Source organism: Elgaria multicarinata, chromosome 4, assembly GCF_023053635.1.
Source record: "Elgaria multicarinata webbii isolate HBS135686 ecotype San Diego chromosome 4, rElgMul1.1.pri, whole genome shotgun sequence".
Lineage (NCBI taxonomy): Eukaryota > Metazoa > Chordata > Lepidosauria > Squamata > Anguidae > Elgaria > Elgaria multicarinata.
Genome location: NC_086174.1, coordinates 94,280,757 through 94,296,839, shown reverse-complemented (window position 1 = coordinate 94,296,839; position 16,083 = coordinate 94,280,757). Strand labels below are relative to the sequence as shown.

General features: G+C 40.8%; 1 protein-coding gene across 1 annotated transcript in view; it reads right to left on the bottom strand.

The window, feature by feature from the left end:
* The window catches only part of PDSS2 (decaprenyl diphosphate synthase subunit 2), an 88,415-nt gene extending 72,889 nt beyond the window's left edge, over window positions 1–15,526 (bottom strand). The window contains exon 1 of the mRNA XM_063124825.1: window positions 14,855–15,526. Coding sequence (XP_062980895.1) covers window positions 14,855–15,138 — 284 coding nt within the window. The 5' untranslated portion in view covers window positions 15,139–15,526. The remainder of the gene's footprint in view (window positions 1–14,854) is intronic.
* Window positions 15,527–16,083: the final 557 nt, after the last annotated feature.

The following is a 16,083-nucleotide window of genomic DNA, read 5'->3' as shown; positions in this document are numbered from 1 at the left end:
CACGTTGTGATTTCCTAGAGAACTTTAGGTTCTCAGAGTTTGCCATAATGTGTGAACATGCAAAATACAATTTGCTTCGTTTGCCCACATACCTGGAACGCAAACCAGAGTTAAGCCCTGGTGTGGGGCCCTCATATTCTGCATTCACATGCAATGACAACTATAGATTATATCATCTGATAGATTTTTTCCCTTCCATTTAGCATGCTCACCCTTCCAAAACAGCTTACAGAGCAATTGCTAGTGTAGCAATATCATAACAGTACAACTGATTAAAGTAACAAAAGCAAAACAACATCAAACAGCAGCTAAAACCATTATTAGAACACAGTGCCCCATAATCACCCAGAAGCAGACTGAAACAAAAGTGTTTAGGGCTGTTTTAAAAGTGAGCAAAGAGGGGGCCATATGCATCTCCCAATGCAGAATAATCCACTGAGAAGCTCCTATCCTTGGTATTTACCAATCTAAGAGTTCTTAGCACTGGACCACAGAGCAGAGGCTTCAAGGCCAATCATAAGCCTAAGGCATAAGTGGTCTTTCAGATGGCCTGGTTTCAAACCATTTAGAACTTGAAAGGCTAACACCACTATTTGAAATTGGGTCCAGAAACAAATAGGTAGCTGGTGTAACTGATGCAGAATGAATGCAATATGTATAGAATGCCACACTTCTAAAAGCATTCTTGCTGTCACAGGCTGCACCAATTGAATCTTCTGGACTCTCTTGAAGGGTAGCCCCATGTAGAGTGCATTACATTAATCCAGCCTGAATATAACCAATGCATGAGTCACTGAGGTGAGATCTGCAGTTGGCAAACTAGCCTAACTTGATAAAAAAAACACTCCTGGCTATCAATGACACCTGTGCTTCCATAGAAAATGGAGTCCAAAAGTACTCCCAGACTGCATACTTGGTCTTGAAAGAGAAGTGCAACCTCATTCAGGACCAACTGCACACTATCATCCAGGTGTTCAGGTTTTCCAACTCACAACAGTTTCATCATGTTTTTATTAAGTTCTAGCTTGTTCAACTTCGTCTACATTAAAACTGTTTCCAAAAACCTGTTCATAGAATTAGAAGATGCAAAAGAGAGGTGGTGCTGAGTGCTATCTGAGAAACTAGTAGTCCTTTGGGAAAGCACAGCATGCAAGGGGAAGAGGAATTGTGTAAGCCTTGAGGCTCGCTGTTGCCAAGAGAATCTATATTTCAATGCACTGATTGTTATTTGGAGTACTTCAAGCACTTAGTTTACTCTAAATATGCTGAGGGGACTCAGAGGAGAGGAAGACAATTTTCACTGATCCCTCTTCCCCACCCCAGCCCCTACACCACTTCTCCTGCTCTCCAAAACAGCTTTTCAGAGGACAGAGGGGAGGTGCAAAAGGAAGGAGGAACTGGTGAAAATAGCAACCCCCCACTTCTGCTCACAGGAACTCTGGCTCCAACCTGACATCTTTAAAACTTTGGCATGTAAGCTACCTTCATTAAATATTTCGATGTTATCTGGAGGCTAAGGCCCTATTCAAATTTCTGAAGGCTAAGGCCCTATTCTCTTCTCTTTCCCCTCACCTAGCAGAGGCCACTAGAAAAACACTGAGCATCTCATCTCTATGCAGAGAACATGCTTTAATGTTAGTAGTCCCAACAACAAGATGCCCCAGCATTGCAACTGCAGCTGAGCAGATTTGAACAAGTTTAGGAGCTAAAGTCTAACTGGGGCAAATCTGATTTAATGTGCTTAAATGTACCTCCAAAGTCTCAACAAGATATCCAAAGAGCTGGGCATTCCATTAACAAGCAGTTGAGATATTTGGATGTGTATTTGACTAAGAATCCGGATAAGGCACTGGGAACTATTTACAGAGTTGTTTGGAAGAGAATTCTCACAGATCCTAAAGCATGGACTGAACTCCCACTCTCTTTAGCCAGCCATATACCATCCATTAAAATGTCAATATTACCTAAGCTGTCATACTTATTCTATGTGCTCCCCATTGAGGTCCTGAACCAAATAGGTGGAAGTTTTCATATTTAAGAGTAAACATCCTAGGTACACTGGTACAGGCCTATGTCTGAGGGGGGATGGGGTATTCCACATTTAAAACATATTATGAAGCATACCAGCCCTGACATCTGATCTTGTTTCTTCTATAAGATTGCCTCCTGCATTGGGTGCAAATAGATAAAACTCTTTTAGATATAGATAATCCAGAAAGCATCCCATTTATAAAACAATTATTACAACAAGCGGCCAGGAGCCTGGTATCCACTCTTATGGGACCATTTAATTTTTGCAGATGATGGCTGGATAAGTTAATGCCAAATCTCTCTCCATTACTCCCATTATATTGTCAAATTTATTAGTAATGCAAGGCAAATCAGAGTAGAAAAATTTAAGAGAGCAGGACTGTATAGAATGTGGGATTTCTATCATGAGAATGCCCCTCTCTCTAGGGATCTGTGGAGAACTCATTTGAAGGACTTTAATATTACATGGATGGAGTGGTGCCAGGTGGGTTCATTTATACAACAACCACACGTTAAGGAACATGCCACACGTCCTCTTACATAGTTTGAATTCTTAATCAAGTCCTCTACAGGTACTAAGTCAGGTCTGGTGTCTTGACTATATTCGATTCTCCTTAATGTCAAGATGGGTAGTTCTGAGGGCCTAAAGAAAATCTAGGAGTTGGATTGGTTGATTAATATAGAGGATACAGACTGGGCAAATTTGTTGGGCAAATTCCCATTCAAATAGGTCTCAATGTCCATAAAGAAAACAATGTTAAAGATCTTGCAAGAATGGTATTTAACCCCAGTAAGGGTGGCATGATTTAATAAATCAATTTCACAATATTTCAGGAGGGGCTGTGGAGAGGTAGGCTCCTTTCAGCATACGTGGTGGCATGGTGCCAAAATAAAAGTTTTTTGGGACTTAATATTTAAAGAAATTTAAAAGATAACCAGACAAAATGTTGTTAAATCTCCAACATCAGCTTGTTAGGATTATATCAGGAGGATAATGAAAAGGTTTTATTTAAGTCATTGATAGGATCTGTTTTGGTTGCTGCCAGATTGGCAATAGTTAGATATTGGAAGGAATCTGGATGGCGCCACGTTAACAAATTGGTATAGCAAGGTTTGGCATGTAGCCTTAATGGAGAAACTCACCAATAAACCGAGATTGGTAAAAGGAACAAGATCTAAAGACACATTTAATATGGACTGGCATTGCTTTACGGTATATATAACTTTGTCGGAATGGGAGAATAAAATTCCCAAAGCATTTAAATCTTTTTGGTTGGCATAATGAAAGATATCTCTCTTGTAATTGGTTAATTCCCGCCCCAACCTATAAAGAAAGGAAAGAAATGCTTAAGATCTAAAGAATGGTATATTTTGTAATAGATATATTTATAATAGTTATAATATGATCATTGATTTCCTGTGTGATAGGGAGAGAGAAGGAATATCGTATTCAAGTTTATTTTGTTTTCTTTCTGTATGAAATTTAAAATAAATAATAGAAAAACACAATTCTGTCTTCACAGTGAGTACAACCTGTGAAAGGCTATGTCAGAACTATGGCCCATACATATGCCCTATCCGCATAGCAGCACAACTGCCAACACTGGTGAGCAGATCTTTCATGCATACGGGTTAGTGCATAGGCTAAATCTTTTAAATATTACATTTATGTGAAGTACCGATATGCTACACAAGATGTGGGGAACTCCTGCCCCACAAGCCAGATCAGCTTGCAACGCACCCAAATCTATGCACCCACAGCCTCTCCTCCTCATCTCCAGAACCTCCTCTGCTCCACCATAAAAACCGGAGCAATGCATCTACCCAAGTGTAAGCAAGCGTGCATCTACCCAAAATGTAAGCAACATTTATGTCAATGTGGACACAGTCCTTCTTCTGACAACAGTCCCATGCATGCTTCTAATTGCCATGGGGAAACTTTGAAATGGCTTTGGTTGGATTTTTACATGATATAACTTTGGTTCTGTTCTCATTTTATTTTGAGTGTATAATGTAGATTTATTTTAGCTTATGCTGTGAGCTGCCTTGAGGGCCTTTGGACGAAAAGGCAGAATAAAAATAGTTTGTTTTTTAAAAAATAAACAAACAACCTCCCACTTGCTTAGGTAGTACAATTCAACAGGCTGTTACACTTACTGTTAAAACATTTGTAACTTCTACACTTTATTTTTCCAGAGCAGAGTGACTACGGACCAACACTGTTGCTTTCATCTATAACAGTCCAGAGACAATTATGATGTCGAGGATGGCATAAAATCTGAGCTCTGGTATACTTACTTTTTTCATTGCAACAAGGACTAAGTACAATATTCCCTAGATAGTACCAAACAGTACCAAAGTGTGATTTTTTGACTCTTGCAAGATTATCTGCTTAGAGACACTCACTATGTAATAGTTACTAATTTATTCCATAGGTTAAAAAAAAAAACACTGCAAGAGCACGTTTGTTTCATGGCTATGTTAGTTATTTATTTCATTTCTATACCTCCCAATAGCTGAAGTTCTCTGGGCTGTTCACAAATGTACAGCATAAAACCACAATATAAAAGTACAACCTGAATAAAACTGATCAGCAATGCAAGATTTTAAACAGAGATTTAAAATACAGATTTAAAACAGCAGAGCTAAAAAACTAGAATGCTAAAATACTGGGGGGCAGGGAAGACTTCATCTGGCGCCCAAAGGAGTACACTGTAGGTGCCAGGTGAATCTTTCTAGGTAGCTCATTCCACAGCCGGGGTGCCACAGCAGAAAAGGCCCTCTTCCTGTTACTTACCCACTTCACTTCCTTTGGCTACTTCACTTCCTTTACTCACTTCTCATGGAAAAGGGCCCCTGAAGAAGATCTTAGGAGCCAGGCAGATCATATGAGATGAAGTGATCCTACAAATAATCTGGCCCAAAGCCATTTAGGGCTTTGAATGTTAATACCAGCACTTTGAATCAGTCCCAGACATGAACTGGTACTGGCAGAACGTGGACTCATTCGTCAGTCCCTATTAGCAATCTTGCTGCCTTGTTTTGGATCAGATGAAGTTTCCGGACCATTTTCAAAGGTATATAACGCATTGCAGTAATACAGACGAGAGGTTATCACATCATGGATAACTGGAGCTAGGCTATGTATGCTCAGATAAGGATGTAGTTGGCATATCGGCCTAAGCTGATAAAAGGTGCTATTTTACTCTTACACACACACCCAAAAGCTACAAAGCACCCTAATGCACTTATCAATATCGAATGTTTATTAATGATTATTATACAAAGGTAAAATTCAACTGTGCAAAATACAGCACTACTAAGTGCATATACAAAAGAAGGGGGAAATGCAATAAAATAAGAGTGAACTTTCAACATGCACAAAGGGAGATCCATTCAAAGATGCACAAATCTAAGAATGCACAGATGGCCAATGGCTAATGTTCCTGTTTTGAAAAGTCTTCGCCATGAGATCTTCTCTGCTTACGCAACAAGACCAAACATTTTCAGATTTTTTTCTTCCTGTGACAGCTCATCAGCCATTGCCTCTTTCCCCATGCCGATCTTAGGACAATAAATCATAAATGTTGACTGCAGCCTGCTGTGTGAACAAACCTCCAGCTTTTGCTGAGGGCTTGCTTTGCATGCAGAAGGTCTTGGGCTCAACCCCTGACATCTCCAGTTAAAAGGATCAGCTAGCATGTGATGTGGAAGACTTCTGCCATTCAGAGCTGAAGATACCAGGTCAGATGGACAAAGAGTATGGCCTTATAAATACATGCTCCCTATGTACATTAGGTGGAGGCCTGGCCCTGTGCCATTCGACTCCATCACATAGACCTACTTTTCATAACGATAGTCTCCATCTTACAATGGTTATATATTGACCCACCACCAGAAACATATGCTAAACCCCCAAGTAACCTTTCCAATTTTCACACAATCTGTGCATTTCTTCATATATATCAGGGAACTTGAAGTCCAGCAACGTTTGGATGACCACAACTCCCATCAGGCCTAGCTAGCACAGCCAATGCTCAGGGATGATGGGAGTTGTGGTCCAACACCTAGAGGGCTAACGATATACAACATTAATTGCTTTTTTCTCTTCTGAATTCTTGAAATCTCATCCAGAGCTTCTTCATCTGTTACCAGGACAACAAGTTCTAACACTCTGGTCCTGATACTTGTGACCTTGTTCCACTGTGTCTCTTTCAAATGCTGCATTAAAACAGTTTTTAATGATTTTGTTTCTTCCATTGCCTCCCCAATCTCCGTTCAAGGAAACACTGGAACACATCACAGGGTCATATATTTTAGGAAAATAAAAACTTCCAATTTAAGGAAATTGACAATCTTTTAAAAAAAGAAAATTATGTTTAACATCAACATCCACTTAGAAGTAGAGTTTCCACAGATCCAGATTTACTGTAAGAGACATGAAGCCACAATAGTACATTGGTCTATTTTCAGGGTTTCCTTGGGAAAACAAATTTTGGTAATCACCAGTAGTAATTCCAAGTTTTTACCAAATATTTACAAGAAAAATATATAATTACTGAAATTTATCATTTGTACCAGATACTCCTTGGAATTTTGCTTCTGCAAGTAATGCTAGCTGTTGAGTTTAATGCTTTATACATTTTTTAAAGAAGTAATGATCCCTCAAGGGTTGAGGAGCCCTGCTGAGTGGAGTGGGCCTGAGAGAGAAAGAGAGATCATGGAAAATCAGGGAGAGGCACTTTCTACTCTACTCCTTGAAGGACCTCTGCCCAGATTTCCAAAAACTCCCCCTTTCCCCTCAGCTTCCTTGCCAAAGCCCATTCCACTCATCAGCTCCTTCCAACCCTCAAGGGAGGGAAGGGAAGGGAGAGGAAGGGTGGAAAACATAACTTCCACCAGCTTCCTTCCACTAGCAGATATCTGGTTCCAAACCAGAGGGACTTGCTTCTTAGTAGACATGGTTTTAAATATTTTTCAATGGTTTAAATATTTTAACATTGTTTAACACTGTATTATCTTGATACTTTTACTGCTGTAATGTTTTATTTATTTTTGTTATGTTGGTGTTGTTTGGTTTTATGATTGTAAACCACCCCGAAAGAATTTGCCATTAATAAGACACATCTAAGGTTGGTCTGTTAATCCCATTGCTTCCAATGAAATCATGGAACTGAGTATTTCACTTGTGTCAATCATGTCTCTGGCTTTACTGTTAAAAACCCAAACTGGTACGTTCTATGCCAACCTAGTTGTTTTCAAAGGCATGGAGTGGAAGGAAAGAAAATGAGATGGGGGTTCAATGCAGACAAAAGAATGAACGAGAATCTGAGGGCACGTGACCTCTACAGCTTATTTGCAAGGCTGTACTGCAGAGCTGCTTATAAATCTTATGGTTAAAATAATATTTGCTTTAACCATAATACATCTGACCTCATTTATCATGGTCTGTTCTATACTATAGAAAGAGGAACTGCTGGCTTCTATCCCATCCACCACTAACATATGGCTCCAGACAGATCACCCATGAAGGAATGTGGCCCTGGACAGAAAAAAGGGTTGCCCATCCCTGGTCTATAGTTATATCCCCTATATAATCTAATTTCTTATTTTTAAAAAATCAAAACCTTTTAAAGTTCTGTTTTGGAAACAGAATTATGCACACATATTCTGGTTGCAAAATGTGTGTGTGCTTGCTGCTGACATGATACCATATTGGTAACTATGGTCTAATCTACACCAAGCAGGATATTGCACTATGAAAGCAGTATAAAAAAGGCAGGAGCCACACCAAGCAGGATATAGCGGTATGAAAGCAGTATATGGTATGTGTCAATGGGCCCCAACAGTAGTCAGTGCACTTCAATACCGCTATAAAGCACTAGTGTGGCTCCTGCCTTTTATATACTGCTTTCATACCACTTTCATAGTGCTATATCCTGCTCGGAGTAGATCTGGCCTATATCACTTAATTTACATCAAAATGTTTTTATGTTGCTCTCCTGCCCAAGTGTCTCTATCTCTCTCACTCAGCTTCGCCCGTTCTCTTTGGCTGCCCCTATTGCTTGGAATGTTCTCCCAGAACATCTACGAATAATGAGTTCTATCCTAGATTTTAAAAAGCGTTTAAAAACTCATCTCTTTTCCATAGCTTTTGGAACACTAGCCTTATTTAATGTTCACAATGCTTCGATTATTCCCTTATTCTGTCTTTGTATAACCTCTCACCCTCATATGTTTTAATGTGACTTTAGAGTATAAGCCTCTTGTAGGATATGGTTGCTGTTTTATTTGTACATACTGTACAGCACCAAGTACATTGTTGGTGCTATATAAATATTAATAATAATATAGGAAGAGCTGAGCCGGATCAGACTAAAGGTCTATCTAATCCAGCCTACTGTTCACACAGTAGCCAAATGGCTGCCTAAGCAGCCCATAAGCAAAACATGAATAAATTAGCACTCTCCGACTCATGTTCCCCAGCAACTGGTACTCAGAGGCATATTGCCTCTGATGCTGGAGGTAAAATATAGCTATTAGGACTAGTAGCCATAGTAGCCAACCTCCATAAATTTGTCCAATTCTCCTTTAAAGCCATCTAAATTGGTGGCCATCACTACATCTTACGGTAGTGAATTTTGGAGCTTGCCTCCATAAGCACTACATTGCTGCTCCACAAGCAGTAGGAAAGTGGTGGGGCTGCCCATCCACAGACCAGAATCAGTGGCCAGTTCCACTAGCAGATGGATAGCACTGGATCCTGTCCTTTATAAAAAAACCTGAATCAGTCCAAGTCCAAAAAACTGGTTTGCCCTCCCAAGTTACAAAAATAACTGTGCAAACCCTCCTCAAGTACAAGACACAGACTTCATTCCACAATGTTCACTCTTATACCAGATGAAAAGAAAAGGACAGACTCATGGGCTTGCAAATGTTTTCGGTGGCAGAGGGAAGCAGTTAGGTAAACGCACAGTTGTTCCACGAATTCTTAGCGTTTGCAGTGAACACCAGGTCCCAGACCAATCACAACAAATTCCAGGAGGCAGAGGCAGTCAGAGAGCTTTGCTCTAAATAAAACTGCAACATGCAAACCAAGAAGAACACTCATTACAGTTTTGCAATCTGAATCTATGATAAACTCAGCCCTTTGAACGTTTTCCTTCAATGGGTGAGATGACATATTAAACTAGAATTTGCAAAAATGAAACTTGTCTTTTTTGTTCTACTTAAATTTACCTCTTTTCCTCTGCCATGGTGTTAAATGTTTTTATTTCCTCTTGAGAATTTTCTTTTCTAAAAAAAAATAACTTTCTGAAATCCTCAGGAAAAGAAACTGGCATAGCATTTGTAAGGTTTGTGTTGTTCTTTTAAGCATGCTCTTCCCCTTCCCCCTTCCATCTCTCCCTTGGCATCATCACCATCTTACTTTAGAGCCAAGCAATTTTACGAAGGCTTTAATGGAAGGTTTCCTCAAGTGTGCCAGTATGTCTCTGCCTTCTAAATCCCTCATAAGTCACTGAACAAACTGAATCTCTGTGTGAACATGAAAAGATCATTCAAAACACCCAGAGCTAGCCAAGGCACCACAAAGTAAAACAAGTTTAACTTTTCTAGGAACCGAATCTTTCTTTTTAAAAGTTTCTAACACAGAAAAAAGTTAGGGGAAAGTTCAAAATATGAATGCTGCCTCATTTACAGAAATCCAGTATCTGCCAACTGTCATAAGTGATTTACCTGAAACTTTCCACACTACAGCTACCATAATATAAGAATACAACTGCAAAGTTCCAAGCAGCTTTGTTAAATCTGGAAAGTCTCTAGGGTGGGAGTGGAATACAAGGCAAAATTAGGCTTATCATACTGTAGAAGAATTTGCCTCTTATTTCAAGAGCCAAGTAACTTCAGAGACATGGAATACCCACACATAAAAGGTTCTCCGCCTTTAACTGCCAAATTTAAATCTGGACTAGTACAGCTGTACCAATGGCTTACATTTGCTAGCCGATTTAAAATGTAGTGAACCTAAAATAGCTGTCATCATAAACAGTCTGATTGTAACAAAAAAGTGTTACCCTTAACCTAACAGAATAAAATAGACATCAAAGAAGTTAAGGAAGAAGATTAAAAATAACAATTTTATAGATTCAATAGCAATGTTTAAAAATAATATATACAAAGCATTCTAATACATGTGCAAAAATACAATCAATCCATTGTATTGGCCAATGGAAACAACTTTACTGAGCATTCTTTGTTAAATGGTCTGATGGATTGATTGTATTTTTGCACATGTGATAGAATGCTTTGTATATATTATTTTTAAACATTGTTATTGAATCTATAAAATCGTGATTTTTAATCTTCTTCCTTAACTTCTTTGTTGTCTATCATAAACAGTCTGCCATCAGATTCAGAAAAATAGAGTTGTATGGAGATCATTGTATTGTCAATACATGAAAAATGTTTCATCTGCAATCAGGGACACTGTAAAGTGTACTTACGTCCTTTGAAATCAATGGGTTGTATCCAGACTTAGGCCATGGCTAGACCAGGCCTATATCCCGGGATCATCCCAGGATCATCCGTGTGCGTCCACATGATGCACAGGAGATCCCAGTAGCCGGGAGGAATGATCCCTCCCTTATCCCGGGATTTCACCCTACCCTTTAATCCTGCTTTTTCTGCAGTCTTGGGATGATCCTGAGACTGCGGAACGTGTGGGCGGGCGTCGTGGGCTGTACCGGCTCTTCGCGAGTAACCATGAGGAGCCAGGACCCGGGCATGGGTGTGGGTGAGGGGTTGTTGTTTTTAAAACTCACGAGTTTTCTGAGCGCTCATGCGCTCCTTCTCCTTTAAAAAAAATGGTGGCCGCGATGTTGCATGCCGCGTGTAAACCAGGGTGACGATCTCGCGATCATAAAATTGTCATCCTCCGATCCCCTCATCTAGCCATGGTCTTAGTTATATTTAGAGTAGATCCACTGAAATCACTGGGACTGGCAAGTCCTGTCTCACTTCTTAAAGAGGAGAGGTCTCTGATGGATCAGTAACTGGTTAAAGAACAGAAAGCAGAGAGTAGGAATAAATGGTAAATTCTCCCAATGGAGGGAAGTAAATAGTGGGGTCCCACAGGGATCAGTATTGGGGCCAATTCTTTTCAACTTGTTCATAAATGATCTGGAATTAGGAGTGAGCAGTGAAGTGGTCAAGTTGTCAATGACACCAAATTATTTAAAGTTGTTAAAACACAAAGGGATTGGGAAGAGCTCCAAAGGGATTTCTGCAAACTGGGAGAGTGGGCATCCAAATGGCAGAGTGGGCATCCAATTGTTCAATGTAAGCAAGTGGGAGGTGATTCACATTGGGGGGGGGGGGAAACCCAACATCAAGCACAACCTAATGGGATCAGAGCTGGCAGTGACTGAACAAGAACGATCTTGGGATTGTGGTGGACACTTAGATGAAAATGTCAACCCAGTGTGCAGCCACTGTAAAGAAGGGAAACTCCATGTTAGGTATTATAAGAAAAAGAATTGAGAATAAAACTGCTAGTATCATACTGCCTTTATACAAATCTATGATGCAACCACACTTAGAATATTGTGTACAGTTCTGGTCAACACATAAAAAAAGATATAGAGCTGGAAAAAGTGCAGAAAACGTCAACTAAAATGATCAAGGGGCTGGAGAATCTCCCCTATGAGGGAAGTTTATAACAACTGGGATTGCTTAGCTTGGGGGGAAAAAGAGGATAAGGGGAGACATGATAGAGGTGTACAAAATTATACATGGTGTGAAGAATGTGGACAGGGAGACATTTTCCTCCCTCTCTCAAAATACTGATTGGTGGGAGATTCAGGACCAATAAAAGGAATTACTTCTTCACACAGCACATAGTTAAATTATGGAACTCACTGCCACAAGATGTAGTGATGGCCACCAATTTGGATGGCTTTAAAAGGGAGTTGGATGAACTCCTGGAGGATGGGATGTGGGCCAGGGCTGGTCTGTCAACAGGAGTGTGGCAACGGTTTGGAGGAGCACAGCATTGTTCCACTATACATTTGTGCCTCCCTTGTGCTGCATACAACTCTGCCCTGTTTTATCTATTCCTACAGCATACATCATGGTGGTTATGTATCTGGCATTCAGCCAATATAGAATAGCAGAGCTTCAGCCAAATCCTATAGTTCCTCAGCTGGAAGACTCAAATATAGGACTATACCTTAAATAGTCTAGAAATATTATTTACAGTATGTTTCCTAAAAAGCAGATTCTGCACAAATTATAACTTCCCGTATTAGCTTCTAAATGCTAGATGCTAACCTTTAATGTAAGATAGACAATCTAATAATACTGCAAACTTGATTAATTTGCTTATTTTAGCTAAAACAATTCTTATTTGCCCAACGTATTAATTATGTCTGAAGATAATTTGGGAACATTATCGAGAAGAAAAGCTTTGAAGAGCTGAGGGTGACTCAGCAGTGCAAACATATCTACCCTGTACTCCTTAAATTTCAAGTTTGCTCCAGTGAAATATTAACACATCAATAAGTGTACTTCTAAGAAAGGTACTATAATATGTATTTTTACAGGTGTTGAAGGACATTTTCTTTTTTAAAAAAAAGACTCAGCAGCCACATCCTTGCAAGTTTCTTGGACTCTCCCAATCCTACCTCCACCCCGTACCACACACTTTGAGATATTATTGCTGAGGCACTCATCAACAGCAGAAAATAATTATTCAAAAAGATGGAAATAATTGCAACTTAATATTTGATTAGCATTTCCTGCTCAGTGCATCATTATTATGACTATTAGTCCCTTTATTAGGCCTGTGTTGTTGTTGTTTTGCCACATCACACTTCCTACTTACTGCAGCAGCTGGAGAGAACTCAGTTAAATCTGCATATCCATTCTAGTGAACAGGTAGCCATGATCCCATTTGTCACACCAACGGAATGCACAGTGAAGTAGAAGAAATAAAAATAGGTGGAAAGCAAAAATAAATAAATCCATATTCCTATTCCTACCCCATATTGCCTAGCATCCAAAGTTAAGGGCCTAGGTGTTCATTGGAACAGGTTATTCCAATGAACAAAATAAGCATGTACCCCTCCCCCTTGCCAGTAACAGCTACATATCAATCCTTCAATATTTCAAGGCCCAACCAACATGTTGATTTAGTCTGCTGGCAGCATGCTAAATTTGCACGTAGGCCTGTGGCGGAGCATTCAGATGACCATTCCACACACACACACACCCTTGCATTCAATCAAGATTGAGATTACTAAAAAAGAAAAAAGATTACTAAAAAGAAAAACAAACAGAAGAGGCACACATGAGAGAGGACTGATGTTTTCCCCAATATGCATCACTTCTGAGCTAAGTGCAAAATGTATACGATATCTAATGTTAAGGAGTCTCATTTTTGAGCCCAAAGACTCAGAACAACTAGAGCCATGCCACACCCACCAATATCTAGTAAGTTAAATACAATGCATGTCATAACACCATGGTGCTGTGCATTGTCCTGCCTCAGTTACCAATAGGCAATGCTGTGGGAGGAGGCAAAATGTTGCATGCTTGTTGAACTAGGAGTTATGCAATAACATAGAAAAGCAATACACCTCTCTCTTCATATTATGAAACCTCCCTCAAGTTGCCTACAAACAAGTACAGACTTTGGTTCTGTCTACAGAATTTATTTTCCTGAGAATATCACTCATTTTTAAAAGCAAGTTTCTAGACAATATGTAGAGCTGGCTAAATAAGTCTCAGAGGTGGCTAAATAACTCATCAACGGGCAGTATGACAGCTCCTGTTTCTGGAATAGCTCCTTGCTACTGTACATGAGTAGCAGCAATAGAGTAAAACTATGCAAAATATTATAATATATTGATTGCATAGTACAGTCACAATTCAGAAGTCTTTCTAATGTTTAGCACAGAGTACATTCAACTCTGCCAATAAATAGAAAAGATTCCTAAAACAAGTTTCTTTGGAAAACTAACCCTCCCTGTCAAAAGTCCATTTGTGGCACAGTTCAAAGAAGTCCAATCTAAAATGTTAATCAAATTCAGTGGTAGAGCATCTGAACTATATCCCAGATTCAATCCGTCCATCTCCAGTTAAAAAAGGACTTCAGGTTGCAAAGCTGGGAGAAACCCTCTGTCCAAAACTCTGTGGAACTTCTGCCAGTAAGAACAGCTCCTACTCAGTTAGACCAGGGGTGGGCAGACTTCAGGCTTGTCAGCTCCACTATACCTCTTGTCTGTTATTGTTTTTAACTAGAACCTCAAGATCCACGGACCAGAGACATACAATTAGAATTAAAAAATGTAGTGATTCTGAATACATTCAGAGCCTAGGGATTTGTTTTCAGCACTCAGTTTACACAAATTCCTTTCCTGGCTCCCCTAAGCTTTCACTTCAAAAGCCTAATTTAGGTGGGAAAAGTAATTTTGTTGCCTATTGTTAAACAATTGGGAGTCAATTGCCGATCTACTGCACCGATATCTTCCAGTAGATCCCGATCTACCTTCTGCCCACTCCTAAGTTAGACAATGCTGAAGGACCAATGATCTGACTCCGAACACGGCAGCGTCACCTGTTTAGTTTACTCCCAAAGAGCTTCACAGGCCCAGAACAAGAGCTCTTATGGCAGAGTGGAAGTTATGGATTATTACCAGAAATGCGACCAGGGAGGGAACTAAGACGACGACTTGGATTCACCTTGCTTGCAAGAGTTTCGCAGCACTGTACAAATCGACGCTCACGTCACGCTTCCGGCCGGGGTTCCGATGGAGGCGCTTACCTGGCGGTGTTGAGCAACGGGTGATTGGTCCCCACCAGCTTGCGCACCTGCATGGCGATGTTGCTCAGTTCGTCGCTCAAGAGGCAGCGGAGGCTCATGAAGGAGGTCGGGTAGCCCACGATCTTCTCCGCTTCAGAGACCACTTTGCTCCAATGAGAAGCCGACGAAGGAGAGCCAGAGAAGAGGCAGCGCCGCTGCCTCGCCTTCCCTCCTCCTTCCCAGAACGGCGAGAGAGTCCGAGAGCAACTTCTAGCAAGGGGCGCCAACAACGCGGGGCGCATCATCTTCACTGCCTGCCTTGGACGCTTCGGAGGAGTCAAAGGCAACCACTCTCCTCACTCGGAGCCAACACGGCCCAGCCCTCTGAGGAGGGTATGAAGCTCCACTCCAATCCACTCAACCTCTTATTCGTTCCTGCTTTCCCCAGACTATCCCATGAGGCGCCCCACACCGATTTAAACACGCCTCACAATTTGCATCTCCCTCCCATAGTGCCTTCTTCTTCCTACTTCATAGTAGAAGAACAGAACTGGTGAGTAATAATAACAATAATGCTGCTGCGTTATAAATTCCCTAAAGCCGGTGGCAGGAAACTGCCCATTCTAAACAGCAGCCCCTCCAACAGCTTCGCCGGTACTGAAGCGACAAGCTGGTCGCATGGAGGCAGCCATCTTAAGTGTCGCAAAAGGAGAGCGACGGGGCGTCGTGGAAGTTGTAGTTTTGCCCCGTTTCTTTGCTTTACGGCATCGTCTGAGCGGAGGAACACCTAAAAGAAGAAGTACGGCAGGAGGCATTGGTAGTCAGTAAGTGGCGGACACGGAGGCCGGGGACTCGCTTGGTGCTACGTTCTCGCTTCTCTGAGAAGCCGTAAAGTGGAAGTGGCGATTTGTAACTCGCAGTTATACAGCCGCTGTAGCAGAGTTGGAAATCTCCAACTTCCAAATCTCCAGTATAATTTCACAGCCTCTCCAGCAAGATCTTCCTCCATAATATCGGATTAGGTTCAGGATAGAAAGGGGGTTGCTTAAATCGTACGTACAGACGTTTTTGAATCCGTTCTCCCCTTCCACCTCATTGAGTTTTTACTTGAATCCCACTGAGACCAGTTAAATAACTTGGTGCCGAAGGCGGCAGTCCTTGCTCCAGGATATAAGCATGGAGAAAGACTTACAGTCAAATGCATATTCTGTTGTTAGAGGCTTGAATCGAGATAAGAGTTTTTGTTTGCT